The 16332-nt window shown below is 39.8% G+C and overlaps 1 protein-coding gene across 3 annotated transcripts in view; it reads right to left on the bottom strand.

Annotated features, from left to right (window-relative positions):
* The window catches only part of specc1 (sperm antigen with calponin homology and coiled-coil domains 1), an 81263-nt gene that overhangs the window by 11945 nt on the left and 52986 nt on the right, over window positions 1-16332 (bottom strand). For all 3 annotated transcript variants that reach the window (XM_055043502.1, XM_055043503.1, XM_055043504.1), the window contains one exon: window positions 13734-13836. In XM_055043502.1, the coding sequence (XP_054899477.1) occupies window positions 13734-13836 (103 nt within the window). The remainder of the gene's footprint in view (window positions 1-13733; window positions 13837-16332) is intronic.

The raw sequence follows: 16332 nt of genomic DNA, 5'->3' as shown, positions 1-16332 counted from the left end.
TATGGTGTCCGCATGTCACTCTAAGCACTAACGAAAACCTACAAGTCAAGTCTGTGGCAGAAAAGTCAGGAAAAAAGTGCTGCACAACCAAATCTAAATTCTACTGAACCTGCTTTGGAGATGTTGGGCCCAACCCGACCTGGGCGCCAAGATTTGTTTCCCCACACAAGAAACAAGAGCCTTGTTTTCACAACTCAAAAAACAGAACGAAACAATAAGGTTGGACTTGCTGTACCAGAAGATATGTTTTTGGAGCACAATAAATATCTCAGAGTTCATCTGTTGCATCTTGCACACAGAGAATTAACTCCAGAGAGATGCTGCCGACGTGCCGCGCTGCCTCGTGTTTGTTTACCGTTGCTCCCGGCCAGTGGTCTTCAACCCTGGCCCTGCGGACAGGAGCGCTGCGGATTTTCATTCTGCAAATCTAATCAGTGACTGATCCATACATGCGGCGCCAGGTGAATGCAATTAACTGCCCGACAGGATGGAAAAACAGCACAACTCTGAGACCCGAGGACAAAAATGTTAAATAACCCGGCCACCGCAATAATGAATATCCCTTGAGCTCTGAGGAATTGTAGACAAACGGGGGCATTTCTGGCTGCCTTCATTTGTCTGGATGCCTGTTAGCGAAGTCATTAAAGCAGACGCACTCTCAAGGTGAGGAGGGAAATTCAGTGGAAGGAAGTGGAACATATGATAGTACTGATGACGTGATCACCGCAAGTCGCTGATGTGTAACTATATCTTTGGCTAACTTTAGGAAATGAGTAAAGCACCTTTCACGGGTAAGAAACAGCAATGTTCACAAAGACAGAGAATGAAAGTTTAAAAATGACTTAATAAAAATATTTAAAATCCTTGATTATTAAAAACTAGCATTTTTGTATTTTCTTTTGGATTTCTTCTGCTTTTAAAAGTCTCCCAAGCGCCTAAACAACCCATTCAGCTGTTTTTTCTTTTTTTTTGGTATTATGTTGATATTTTCCGGTGTCCAGAAAACAAGCCATTTCTAAAACCACCTGATTCCCACAGCGCCATTACCTAGCAACCCAAGCAGAGCTCCAGAACCTTTGGTCAGCTGGTTTTACCCGCTGGCTGTTCAATGGCTGCTGGGAAACATAAGTGTTTTGTTGTTGACTTACCAATTGCTGCATTCTTGTTGGCTGCGCAGGAGGAACTGCTGATGCTTTTCAAAGATTCACAGCTGCATAACTGCGCTTGTGTTTGCAGCCATTTTGGCATCGAATCAGGGGGCGTGGCCAGCAGCAAATTATTTGAACAAGAGGTCCTTAAACATCTCATTATGAAAGGAGTTTAACCCAGGCAGAACTGACCAGACTAAAGTCTGATTATCTAAGACAGATCATGTTTTATATTGGCTTTATGTTGGCTTTTAGTGCCAGATGTTAATATTTGTTGTTTCTTCTGAGTAAAGCTGCCTCAGCCTTACTTCAGGTCAAGCTGTAATTTGTGATCGATACAGAATGTAACAAAGTCATTATTACTGTTGTAATCCAGTTTGAAAGCATGTTCCATGTTATCCGGTGCATCTATGAATTCAAATAGAAAGTACTGCGCCAAATCAGATAGTGCCAATTCCCCCAATGATTAACAGCATTAATATCAGTATGTGGGTGTTATCATGGTGACATCAGCATCATCACTTTATGGACTGTGCTTTCGTGTTGGAAATGTGCTCAGTGAGTTCAGGTCCGCAGCTGAAGGACAGACCTGGGCAGTGATGTCACATTCCTGTCCCTCTCACAGCTGGTTCAGCAGCGCCGAGCGTGGGTGAAGCATGCATAAACTCACACATCACACTGGGGAAAACAGCAGGGGGTCAGTCACACTCCAAGCCCAAAGCAGACAGAAATAGTCTCCAGATCGGGGGCTTCTGAGGACAATGTGAGACAGGCTTTCCAGGTGTCAGCGGGTCTGGCGAGAGCCAATCGTAATCGTAGGTATGTTTGAATTCGGGGAAGAGGTCGGCGCAGACTGTCGGAGTCGACATGGGGACGGAGGGGGAGAGAGACGAGGACGCTAAAACAGCAGAGGACAACAACAGGTCTCTGGGAGTGGGATCAGAAAAGCAAACACAGCATCAAGCGACAGGAAGCGTCTCGCCCAGCACAATAAAGCCAGAGCCGACGCTTTCAGGGAGGCCAGAACATTTTGTTGGACTGAGCCTGATTCAGCATGTCAGCACATGGACAGCTGAGCTCTACACAACTTTCTCTTTTAAAAGTTACAGTTCAGTGAAGTTTTAAAAAAAGCACTAAGGATTCACAGATGACTTTACTTTTAAATATTTTACTTAGTTCATTGCACAATTAAATTACAGATCAAAGGTATTAAGAAATAAAATAATGATAAAAGTCCAGTGGCTTTAACATAAAATTATATAACCCAACAATGTAATCTCTCATCAGCTGATCATAAATTTATGAAGTCATGTAGAAAAAATAAAAACACATGAGTGTGATGGACCTATTCAAAAAGCTCCCAGTGCTGGAGACAGACATGAGCCTTCCTGTTATCCTGCAAACAGGAAGGAAAATGAATGAGTGAGTTTTGCTGCGTTGCCTCTGCTTTAAATAATTCTCTCATTTCGAAACGTACTGGAGACAAATGTAATGTCTATGATTCTTCCCAAAACCTTACAAGTTTAAAGTCCAAATATCCTAGTAAGCTTGAATTAAGGAAGATAAAGGAGCTTGTTTCAAGTCAATATTCTTTAATATTTTTAAGAAAGTACTGAGATTATTTCACATATACATTTCCCCTGATGTATATGTGAAATAACCCGTCAGTGGAGCCAATGCTTTTTCATCAACATAATGAATTATTGACTTAAAACAAGCTCCTTCACATTGCAGAAAAAGGTTCTTGTAAATTGGTTTTGTCTTGTTTCAAGTGTTCCAGAAACTAGACAAAAATACCGTTTTATGGCACAGTGTAATTAATTCTTCTATTGCCAAACCAAGTCATCTGACTCCTTTCAATGAGCTGCACCAGCAGCTCCACTTGAATAATTTCTTTTTCTGAGCACGGCGAGAGAGGAAGCTTCTATCGAACAGCTTGTTCTTTCACTCCTGATCCAGACCAAAGGTGAAGCTCTTCACCACTGCAGGCGGCAGCAGTGTCCACATTACTGCCAACGAGGCATTATTGTCCAGTATTCACTTGCTCTAGAAGAACAACTCAGACCTGAGGGAACTAGTTCCCTTTCTCTGCCTCAGAACTATGGATGAGAACCTTAGTCTTGAAGAGAAGAGCATGTCGACTCCAGTCTCTGCAGCAGCAGCAGAACAATGAGGCACTGCAGCAGAGTGACGGCACTGTTCACTGCAGGCAACCAAGCAAAGCCAAATAAACTTGCTCTGGCTAAAATCACTTCTACTGCAGGGCCGTCACGACAACCAGGAGTTTGTTTGATTCACGGATTATTTGCCACTCAATTAAAAATGTGATTGTGACGAATTAGCATAACCTCAACTTACCTTTTGAGAGTATTGAGAGAATGCCATTGCCCTAAGATGCAGCAGATGCACCACAAAAACACTAAATATCACCAAATAGTTTTGCTTTCTTGTACTAATATCTTATCTGGAATAAGACAAAACTAACTTACAAGTAACTTTTCAGCAACAAGTGGGAGCTTATTTAAAGTCAATTTCTTAGTATTAATAAAGCAGTACTAGTTCCACTTTTTTCTCTTCTAATAACACGGCAGAATATCTTGTTAGAAGTGAAACAAACTGGCAGCCTTTTGTCTTTGCAGTGCAGCAGCAGCTCACTTTAAACACCTTTCAGGTATTTTTCAGTCTTTATTCCTTTGCTTGTCTTTTATTAAATGCAAAACAACCTCTGCTTTACAAAGACAGAGACAAGCCCATAGTTTATACATAAAACTGAAATAAATTTTAGATTTTCTTCCCATCATTTCCACATTGGATCCTTGCAGTTTATTGCAGGGAACTAGTTGTGGAGAAGCAACACGTGGTTATATCTTGTGTGGTCTTTATCTACCGAGTGCTGTAGATATTTTTAAAATAACATTCATGAGGAGGTTTGACCTTCACCACACACACACCCACACACACACACGCACTCAGAGGTTTAGCCTCTGTGTGTGTGTGTATAAGGCCAGTAGATGCCACTGGTCTCATGACCAGCCAACTACTGCCGTCATGCTTTAAAGCCACTTGACACTCCAATGTCAACAATGTCACTGTTGCAACACTGAACTTTTTCCTCACAGGAGAAGTAAGAAGAAAATTACTTTGCAACATGCATTCTGTGAAAACAACAAAAAAAGGATGCAAGCAGGGAGGGATGGGATGGATACCTTTTTCATGGTGCATTTGAAAAAAGCTGGACGGTACTTATGTGTTTGTTGTAAAAGCTCCTATTGGAGATGTTGTGCAGGACTTGATTATGAAAAAAAGAATTTGTACAGAGGAATCACATGACTCTCTACCGGTTTGGACTCGGCCTTTTAAGTCCCAACTGCAATGAGCAAATCTAAAATAAACGGTTTCATTTCACAACTTCTTCTCATTGCATTCTGGACTCCTGTTGTTGTGGGGGCCAGTGATCTGTGCCCCAAGGTCACAGAAGCTGAAGCAGCCAGACTCCCCTCTCACAGTCTGCAAACTAAATGCACAGCAGGAACGAACCAAACTGACCAGCGCAGAACAGCTTCAGGAAAGTAAGTTCGGTGCAAAAAATATTTAGTGTCAATGAAGCTGTGTTGGCTGAAATCTTCCAGTGCCAAAGATCATCTCTGCTCGTCATGACTGGTGATCTGTGGTTGTTCAGTTGGAGATGTGGGCAGCAGTCTAACGTTCCTGGGACTGAAGAAGACAGACCACAAATACTGAATATTTTCTGGGAACATCTTGCAGTGGCTGAGCCTGATTCTTGTCAACTTTTGCCGAACCATAAGAGCCTCTAGCGCCGTTTTCCTTCCCTCCTCAAAAAAACTAACATTTTTCCTAATTTTTTACTCCAATAGTAAAATAAAGAAAAACACTAACACTGTGTCTATTTAACCTGCCATCTGGACTGATGCAGAGAGTATGTAGGATGAAAACCTGAGAAAAATCTTGTTGTGCTGCAACACAAAATGTGATCAATGTGTAGAGTTTTGGTAGTTGGAGCAGAAATCAAAACGAAAGGGCAAACTTCCTCATTTTCTCAGCCAAATGACTCCAAACTTTTAAGGAGTTTCGTGAACATCTTGGATTCCACTGACCTTTCTAAATATTGCATCGCCTCATCTGCTTAAAACGAGACAAAGAGAACATTCTAACAAAATGTCAACATTCTCCAAATGAGGCTTCTCACCAGGCCCTTCCTGTGTTACGTAAAGTCTATTTAACTCTGGGTTTTAGCATTGCATCACCTTTTTCACACAACTCTGAAGTAAAAAAAAAAAAGCTCCATATGTTTTCTTGTAGTTCAGACAGTTTCAACATGACATCATTTGGATTTATGATTGAGATTCTTGGCTCCTTTGTGGTTTTTGGGGGAGAAACAAAGTTTGACTGTCATGTTTCAAGGAAACGGAATAAAAAACCCTGATGAACAGATGAATGTAGAGTAAAGCTGCAGCTTTAAAAGTTCCTCCTTCGTTATTAGAACTGTAATGTCTACTCTTTGAACTTCTATCCTCTTCCTGTCCTCGATGTCTGACCCCCACACCCCACTCTCCCGGCGGTCCGTTCCGCTTCTTCAATGGCTTTTGTGTGAGCCTGTGTGTGTGTGTGTGTGTGTATGTGTGTGTGTGTTGGTGTGTGTGTGTGTGTGTGTGTGTGTGTGTGTGTTTCCCAGATGAGGCCGGATAGGCTCTGCTCTTTCAGGCCCAGCTGAGCTGAATGTTCAGAGGCTTTTCTCATTGTTCCCATCTTGAGCAAACAGCACATTTATTTTTGTTTGGCTTCTATGGTTAATTGAGAGAAAAAAAATGTATAAAGTGTCCAGAGCTGTCCTAAATTAAGACATCAAAGAGCATGATAAATATACAGCGCAAGGCTCGACTGTGTTCCCAAATCGGCAAATGTTCAGGAAAGCTTCTGTCTCTAAACGATGACAAAAAACTAAATAAATCTTTAGAATTACAAGTTGACATCTTGGTTACTGTTTGACCTTCCAGTTTAGCACTGAGACCCGTTAAACATTCAACACGTCTGTGACAATCAGTTTTGAAATTTTGGCTCCAAGAATGTGGCTTAAATGATTAAGTGGATTAATTGTGATTAATCAGTTATTTAAATACTTGTCAGCTAATTCAGAAAATTATTGATCAGTAACTGGAACATACAGACTTAAAAAAAAAAGGTCATTTGCTAAAAAAAAACAAACAAAAAACCCCCAACATATTCAGAGCAGTTATGTAAATTAACTCAAAACTGTACAAAAAACCCACAAATTTAATATTTAAGATAAAAAAATATTTTTTTGTCGGTATATATGTTTTACTCCACACTTTTCAAATGTAAGAGTTTTAACTCCACCAGCTCAGATTTCCAAGGGGAACGCCGAGTTACTGGATTAGGCAGTACAATGTTTTTTTTCTTACTTTAAACAAGAACTGAATTATTTTTTATTGCCATGTTTAATATATTATTAAAAACAGTGAAAGTGGGAACATGAAAAATCTCTATCGATCCATTTTTTTTACCCGATTAATCGTCAGAATAACCAATAGCTTAATCGATTTTTCTCTCTTCCTTCCACAGACCCTCTGAAAACCAGCAGGAAACAAAATGGAGAACTCACATGAACTACATTCCTAATTCAGATGCAGTTTGATCAAGGCTTGCATGAATTAGAAAAAATGACAACTGACCCTGGGAACCCAAAGTTGTTAAAGTCTCGACGGCCACAGAAATGGCCTCGGTGGGCTGTGTTTGGGTCGCGGACCGACAGTTTGACCAACCTGATCTAGACAAAATTCAGCCCCAAATCACGGCTACAAATAGACGCATCATCGAATGGTGACATGTCTAAATGTGCTCTGCTTACAGCTTCCAACTCATCACACTATAGAAAACATTTCTAACAACGAAGTCAAACAAATGACAGTAAACTCTCCAGGTGTGTGCGGTCAAAATACATTTTCGTTCAAGAAAAAGAAAGAGGAAGAGTTGAACTTATAAATGACAAAAAATAATGGCCTTGAGAAGTTTTTTCACACAATCCTTCAAGGACACGTCTTACAATCTGCCCCGTCTTGCAGAGCAACAGTTCTGCGTGCTTCATGTATTTAGTGCAAAGCTGACGTGCACAGGATCCCTTGTGAATACTAATTTCCTGTGAGAGGTCGTTGGGGTCTCTCCCACAAGGCAGAGACAATCAGAGGCTGCTTTTAAGGCCCTTCGCTAATCGATCTGTGCTTCCCAGAATCTGACGATCGAGGTGACGGAGCCGGTCTGGGCTCACGTCTCGCCGTCCCCTGAGAGCTCAGCTCCGGCCTTCACCTGCTTCCAGCAGCCTCGTGTTTTTAGGGTACGGAGGCAGATGGTGGATAAACATGTTGCTCTGTGAAACGCCGGGTCCCCCAGGGGTCCAAGATGTCTTCTCCATGGTGATGGCATGCTCTGGAACCGTGGACTCATGGGCAGGATCCGACTGGCTAAGTTTAGCCGTGAGTTATTGTGTAATAATTAATTAGCGATCAAACAGAATGCTGGAAAAAAACAATCCTATTGGAGAGATTTATATTTATTTAAAATAATTTTTATAAAATCAAAGCAGTTGAACATAATTTGGGATTATGTTCATCATAAAATCAGTTTAAGGCCAATTTTTCCAAAGAAAATCAAAAACCAAAAGAAAGATGTTTGCAGCTGGAAACAAAAGTCAAAAGATTATCTAAGCTGATGAAAGGCTTAACTTCATCAAAGTTTCTGATTTATAGAGCAATGTTGCTCAATATGATGTTGAGTTACTTTATCTAAGGTAAATCTGGGGTGTGAAGAAAAACAACATGAAGCTTTTTATGAACTAAAAACACCTAGATGAAAATACAAACCCTGCAGTTCAATCTGATTTGATGAGGCTTTTTTAAAATTATAAAATTCTGATTATAACACTTTAAAGACGCAACATCATGTATAAACACATTAACAGCTTCTGATTGTGACATTTTAGGGTAGATATACGGTCAGAATTACCCTAATTCACTCATTTAGATAGTTTACTAATTTTACAAGTCAGTCATGATCAACAATTTTTCTTGTCAAACAAAAAGCAAAAAGATAACTTTTAGTGTCAAAGTGAAAACTTATTTCTACAAATGAATGACAGCCAAAACTATAATATTTACTGTACTTTTTAAAAATGTATTTATTTGGTCAAAAAAGACAAATTTTGCTGATCACGACTGATGTGTTAAAAAATAAATTAAAATGGGTAAAACATCCACCATAAGAGGCTAAAAGTTTCTCAGTAAGACTCCAAAATGTGCATGTTGTGCAGGCGCTCGTCTCTGATTGGTTCCCAGAAGAACGCGGACTTCCTGCCGTCCGTCCACATTGTTAGCCAACAACTTGTCGTAGTACTGGAGTTTGCAGGAGTGAGCTCCCGTTTATGTTTGCTTAGTTTTATTATGTTTTTCTTAACTGGGGAGTTTTTGTCATTTGGTTTATCTACTTTCAATTGGCCAAGTTTTGGTTAATATTCAGATAACATAGTTTCCTTTTGGTTGTTGGTTTTGGCATTAGCTCACTCTGAAGCCATATGCTCCACTTGTAACATCTTCATCAAAAACACATTTTTTTAAAATGAACATAAAACGCTCAACTTCGTGTGTGTCGGCTGCTTGGGATCTGAAGAGGATCGATCCTTCATGTTATAACCCTAGACGAGTCGTAACAATGTTAATGAAAGAAAAAACCATGTTTAAGAAAAATTTAAGATGTTCAAATGTACAACACAGACACACCATGTTTCTTTACATTTCTCTGAAACATTCTCAGCCATCAGAGACGTCGTCACGTGTAGAAAACACGTGGCGACACCAAACCACAAATCCGTAAACACGCCTGAGTCGAGACCACAGCGACTGACGTTTCCCTTTTATAGATGAGCAATGAGAGCCTAACCTAATATTGAAAACATAATAGGCAACACAACTAACAGCCCTCTCCTTGCGATGATTACACAAACTCCCCCTCTTATCGATTTCAGAGAAAAAAGCAAAGAATGACATCAGGCTTTCAGTCCAGCTACAACCACACAGAAATATTATCCTCTCAGCTACAATAAACCATCAAATAATCTCCCATAATGCTCACAATAGCACCCGGATGCCGTTTCACTTTAATTAGGCAGTCGGTTGACGACTCCTGCCTACAAAGGGATTGTAATAACAACTGGCATCGACTTTGTCTGTGGCAGACAATCGTGACCCATATAAGCTGGAGTCCTAACTGAACCACCTGGAACCGGACAGGAAGGGCCCAAAGCTTCCTCTTTCACCTGCCTGCTAATTATGTGGCCCAAGAGTCTGAGAACAAATCCTATGTGGAACAAATAAATCTATGTGGCTCCCAGATCCCAAAATGCTGATTAGCGTTGAATTTGAACTTCCGTGAATTTGTTGGCAGAAAGAAGAGAAAGTGCAGCATCGATCAACGCCACCCATGTGCAAACAGAGAACAAAATCCCACAAAAACATAATCCTAATCATTCCCTCTGTGAGGACACATTCGTGGTTTTCTGAAATGATTTCAGAGGATTCATGATGTCATGCACAGAAGCAGATCGGCTGCATCCCAGATCCTCCACAAGGTGGGCAAGCAGCCACATATCCACCCCTCGGTTTCCTCCTGGGTGTTTGTCGACGAGACGCTCAGTCTGATTCTCATCTGTCCAAATGTTTGCAGCTGGACAGCAGGACAGAAAAAGACTCTACCCACGCATCCCAAACAGCCAGTGGGCATGCTTAGTATGTTTGAATGTGACCTCTGTGACCCTGAGATGCCACTCTCCACTGCTGCTCTCCAACAATGAGCCCTGATGATTTTTTTTAACCTGTTGCTCGGTAAATTATGGAGGCAGTGGGGAAAAGAAACGGGCATCTGTCTGAGATTAAATTTCTGCTGCAGGAAACCAGGAAGTAAAGGATTCCTAATTAGACGTTTCTAGAAACTGATTCATTTATAAACATATACCATAAAAAAACAGCTGAAACAATTAATTGGATTAATCATGATTATTTCAACAAGCGGATTGTTGAAATAATTTGGTAATTGATTAAATGAAAATAGACTCAAAAAAGGCTATTTTCCGGGAAGAGCAAATTAATGCTGCTTAAGCTAAAACCTAAAACTACTCAAAGTTTTAGCTGCACCTGGTTCAAATTCTGCGAAAAATGTTTTAAATCCTATTAAATCCTCCTTTTGGTATCCACTTATTAACCCAAACAAAGAGTTAATACATCAACCACCATCCATATGACGTTAGTCAAGCATCGAAAATGTGAGAAAATCAGATGTCAGAATTTTTCAGCTCCAGATTCATCCTTTGCTTCCTTTTTGGCAAAACAAAAGTATTTTTTACTTAAGATAAAGGATTTGAATTGTTTTATGTTAGAATTACTTTTAGTGTAATTCTAACATTGTTTTAGAAAGACATGCTTAAATTAAAAATATCCAGAATGTTCCAATGTTTAAAAAATCTAATTAATCAGTTAATTGTTAGAGTAATCGGTTGATTAGCCCTGCTATAGTTTGAAAACAAAATGCTACAATTATATTTACATGGAGTGTGAAAGGTGATAAGTGCACCTTCTATTTTTGCTAAAACTACAGAGGCTGTGATTTACTGCATGCATGAAAAAAAAAGTAAAAGTTTTTTTCACACATCTTAAAAGATGCCAATAAATGAGGTCATATCTGCAGCTAAAGCTAAAGTTTATTAGCCTCGATCAGAGCTGAGCGCTAGCCTGACAGAAAGAAAGAAATATGACCATTTCCTCTGTAGATGAGTATTTGCCCAAACTGACCAAGTCACAGGCTCTCTGCTCGTTCTGACTGGAACCACAGGTCCAAATGGGTGGAGGCCTGCAGCGCCGTGACCTTCCCCCACATATGTGAAGCTCAACACATCCTCTGACTGTGACCTTTTCTCACAGCCTGGCATGAGACTCAAACAGGATCTTGTGGTTACGTTTTCTAAGAAACTAGAGTCACTTTCAAAAACAGCAGGCCCACAAACACACAGCATTTATCTTTGCATCAACAGAAAAAGAAATCCCTCTGGAAAGCCTCCAGTTCAGCAGGAGGACGTAAAAAATCTCCTGGAAATCTCTGCTAATTGTTCTAGTTGTCACGTATTAGTGGCTTTACTTTTGTTTTTCTGACTGAAGCACAGAGAGCTGCGCCGCGTATTGATCTCACTGCACAGTGTCGAGACTTTTCATCGCAGCTCAAGCGAGGCGACCGTGAACGAGTTAACCGCCTCGCCGTGCGCTGAGAAACCCAATGGCAGAGCGGGCGCTTGGTGCTTGGAAGAAACATCCAAACAACAATGGAGAACCATCCGAATCCAGAAAGGAACTGATTACGCCACAGCTTGAAACAAATCTACTTAATGCATTCCTGACATTTGCAAATAATCGCCCTTTGTGAAGGGATCAGTGAAGAGTTTATGTTGCTCAACTCATCCGTCCTTAACTGAACTTTCACTGGGACTACATGGGAGGCGCCGCGTAATTGTGAAGAGGAATGAAAATGATGAACATAAAATGCTTCACGAGTAAAAATCTTCAGTGGGCGGCAAGCATTTTCCATTCTTTCTCCACACACACTGATAAATAACTCAGCATACACGTCAAATTATAGAGTTCACTCTGCAAATTAAATTACTTGGCAGATTTCTAAGTTGTTCCCGTTTCTGTGTTTAAAAGGAAAAGAAAAACTACTTCAGAACAGAAAAAACTGTTAAAGCTGTTAAATTTATTTTAACCATATTCAGCACAAATAATTTCAATGACTGTCAGTTTGAAATTTACGACGCTGAGCAGAAATCACCAGGAGAAAAAACATTTGCGAATCATGTGTCCCTTAGCCAGAGCACCTCAAATACTTTACAGCTCTTCTGAACAAGGAAAAGGAGGCAAAAAGACAACAAAGCCCCTAAATGTTGATAGTGATGCAGCAGGAAGAGTCGTTTGTAATCCTAAAGTCAACCGCAGCACTTGGATTTGACAGAAAGAAAAAGCTGCCAACAGATTCCCAGGATATAAGCTGGTCAGCAAAACCTGACTGACGACAAAAGAGCTGCAACAAACCCCACTGAACACAAACGTACGATACAAACTGTTGGTGGAAGCATCATGCTGTGGGCATGCTGTTCCTCCGTGGTTAGGAAAGCGGATGGATGTCAACTTTCATTTACCATAGAAATTATAACATTTATAATTAATGCATTTCTCAGCAAACCTTTAAAAGCTGCTCAAACCACTGATTGTGTCTAAAAGTCACTGGTTTTATCCACCCAACAGTGGAAACTGTGACCATAAAGTCTCCGAGTTGAGGCTCAAAGTTCAGTGGCATTGTTCTCTAGAAATAAGAACTATCGATGCGTTAACTCAATAACTCAATCGCTCGCTGTAAAAGTTCAATCTATATTTAGAACTTGTGAATCTTTCTATGGAAAAGTCACATGAAACTATTGATTTTAAGAAGAAAAAAAAATAAAGGCTTTGGTGTATTTTTAAGGATTTGTCGGGATGCACACAGGGTTGTAATCGTTCCTTTCCTTCCACAGACTGCAGCCCCTCTGCGTGCATGAAAAATGTTTTAGCCCAGTGATTATACTGGCTAATCTGTAATCCCACTGGGCATAATGGGTTCCTTAAACTGGCTATTAGGGGAGAAACTTGGCTTGGTTAATGTCAGCACTTTGCTCTGTGGCCTAAGAAATATTTATTCCATCATTTGTGGAACCATTACAACCAGAAATGTTGAAGTATTGCATGACTATTTATATCATTAAAAAAACAACACTAATGAGTTCATGATTTGTGTTCCTTAGAAGAAGGAAAATAACTTGAGGTTTTTTAAAAATAACAATAAATTAACGTAATAATAATAAAATATATTGTATGATTATGTTGATTTCTCATAATGCCGAAGTCAAGAACTTTCCAAGCCTTGAAAACACCGAAGTGAAATTCAAGGATTTCAAGCATCTCAACCCTGTATAATGTGTATTTGGTCTTGGTTCACTGTGATTCTTTTTAAGGTTATCAGAGGAAATAATACTAAATACGAATAAATGCCATACTTCTCAAATTATTTTGAAAAAATTAAATAGAACTATGTTTTTTCCCCTTCCATTTTTTTTTTTTTTTTTTTTTTTGCAAAGTAAAAAAATAATAATCCAAAGCCGTCTGAAAACACAGGTATAAACCCAGTCATACCAGTGAGATGCCAGTTAGCTAAATGGTTGGTCAACAGTTGTTTAACCCAGCAATGGTTAAAAAAAATGAAACTAATAAAGACTGACCTCAGTACCTGGGGTCAGAATAATCAACATCGTGTCACGCAATATAAAGCAGCGAATGCGAGGCGTTGGCTCACTTTTTTAATAAAAACCAGGGGCGTGAAGGCTAAAAATCAAACCGTCAGATGTCGACGTGAAGCAGAGCTGGGCGTGAAAGTGTGTGGAGCACGTCTCATGTTTGAGAGTGGTCTGTGGCCTGTGATCCCTACCGGATAGCCTTCTGTTTTCTTCTGGCACCACTTCAGTAGAGCGTTTCTCTTAGATCCTCCGTACTCCCGCGCCAGAGCGGCCAAGGGGTCCGTTCTTTCCACGCTGTCACCAAGGGATCGCGGGCCGCAATCAGAGGAGAGGGAGAAAGGAGAGATGTCATCTGGAGTACAACTTGTGCGATATCTAGTTCAGTTCCTCTACTGCCCCCCTTTCACCCCCCACTCCCACACAATTATTTGTGTGAACGTGGAGGAAACTTGCTAATCATCGCTGGTCAGACAGCTAAAATTATGACGGATTAGAGCAACGCCCGTCCTCACAAAGAATGCATTGTTCAAACTAATTTTGTGTTTGTGGGCTAATTCAAAAACAAAACATCTGAATCTTAGTTTTCTGATAGAACGACTTGATGACTTTTGTTTCTCCTTTTCAAAGTTCTGTTTGGACCAGAAAAGTAAAAGATCACATGGTTAAACATTTTTATGCAACAGCAAAATTGATTGTCTTTTTTTAAAACATATAATTTCAAACTTAACTAAAGCACATTAACTATATTATTTAGATGAAATGCAAAGCTCAGAGCTGCAGGAAAACAAATGCAAATGTATTCTAACAGAAATTTGATACGTCTTCTGAATGCCTGGTATAAAACTAAAGCAAAATGACGACAGAGAGATCGTCTGTCGTCGAGAAAATGAGATGTTCCAACTTTTCTCATAGGTTCTGTTTCTGTAACCTGGAAGATCTGAGTGGTTCTGTTGATTATCAGTGATACTGAGAGACATAAGTGTAATTTAAGAGAGTTTTTAAAGAAAGATTCGCTTTAATACAAACATTTTACTGAAAAGGCAGCTAAACTTCTTATATGTCCAGAAAATGGAAAAGAATGCTAGGAGAAACTGAGACGGGAAAATTAGGGTTCAAAATAAAGCTCCTCTGATTTGCAATTTTTCATTACTGGAGGGAATTATCTTATCTTGCACTATCATAATGATTCCGGAGCTTCTTTGTAGTTTCGTTTATTTGTTTTGGAGTTCAGAGCGGAGCCACGTTTACTTGGGCCGGCAGCCATCTCATCGCAGAGTGGAGGCCCATTTCACCGCCTGCCCCCCCACGACTCTACGGTCCCACAATCGAATGTTTCCAGACATCATGCACAACGTGCACAGTTGTAAAGCTGTAAGGAAAGAAATCCTATGCATGACGGATGGATTTAACGTCTATCTGTAATATTATTCTAGGGACTTGCTCCCTGGGGTTGGAGGCCATGGGAAGAACATGAGAGTTGTTCCACTCAGCATGCTAAACATTTCACACGTCACTGCAGCGCTGCTGTTGAGTTCATTATTTCAGGCCGTGCAATGCTAGAAGCGGACATGTCTTTTGCCATTTTAAATCACTCCAGAATTGGCAAGTATTTGCATTCATCATCAATAACGCAGCAGTTCTCACATAACCCTAAACATCCTAAACATAGTAACAGACGCAGCTGATCTCTGTGACACTGAATGCAGAGTTTAGCAATGCAATAATATCAGATTTGGACTGGCAGGCCTTTGTGTGTTTGCAGCCAGAGTTTCGTAATGTTGGCTGAGTTTTAGTAGAAGACAGCGTTCTCCTTCATATGGGCCAAACAGTTGGTAGTTTTAACCAACTTTACTGCCTGACTGTAACACAGAAAAGTACATCTATTAATGTAACTCAAGGATATCCAGTTGCTGGAGTGACGGAGTTTTACTTTTGATGATTCATGGAGGAAATAATAATAATAATAGTGATTAAGGGAAAAAATGTTCTGAAATTGGCAAAAAGAAAACATCCATTTGAAAACAACCAAATGGGTTGGCACACAACTGCAGGAGACACTGCAGATCACAGTTTAGTTAAACAGGATCTCTCACAATCATTGGCAAAATAATTGTGAGATAATTGTGTGAGAAATAAAACATTAAAAAAATGTTTTATTTTTAACTTTAAAAAAATTGATCTTTCATTCCACTGAACTTTTTTTTGTGTGTGAAAACTACATTTATTCAGTTGGGGGGGGGAAATCCCAGTTGCAAGGATTTGCTTTTAATTTGCCTGACGAACAGGAACAGATATTTCTGCGATAACATTCGATCAGCGCGCCGCCTGCAGAGATTTTTGCAAAATTATCTCGTCCGAGTCGTTGTCCAAAACATACTGATGCAGTTGCAGCTATTTTAGACGTTTTAACCCAAACTCTCGGCAAGTAGCCATTTGCTTTAAGCCTTTTCCACAAGTACACGTCTAGTCTGTAAATGGCATGCTTTAATGTCTTTTCCAATTTGAAGAGTGGTTAAGAGAAAAAGGCCAATGTGTCATATAATATTTATATCCAAGAAAGTCATGAATGCAAATGATTTGTGACTTTGATCCACTTTAATAGGAAAAAAGGAATTAGAAAAAAGTACACCAGTCATTTATTTTTACAGAAATGTTGGGATGCCAATAAATTTAGTTCTGGTGTTTTTGAAAAAAAATTAAAAATGAATAAAAAAAAGAGTTTTCACCAAATAAGTGCAATCAAGTTGGATGCTTCAAACATTTTTAAAGTGAGGAAAGAAGCTGAATTTG

The sequence above is a fragment of the Poeciliopsis prolifica genome, unplaced genomic scaffold (genome assembly GCF_027474105.1).
Source record: "Poeciliopsis prolifica strain line A6 unplaced genomic scaffold, Auburn_PproV2 SCAFFOLD019, whole genome shotgun sequence".
In the NCBI taxonomy this organism is placed as follows: Eukaryota; Metazoa; Chordata; class Actinopteri; order Cyprinodontiformes; family Poeciliidae; genus Poeciliopsis; species Poeciliopsis prolifica.
This window is presented reverse-complemented; position numbering and strand designations above follow the sequence as displayed.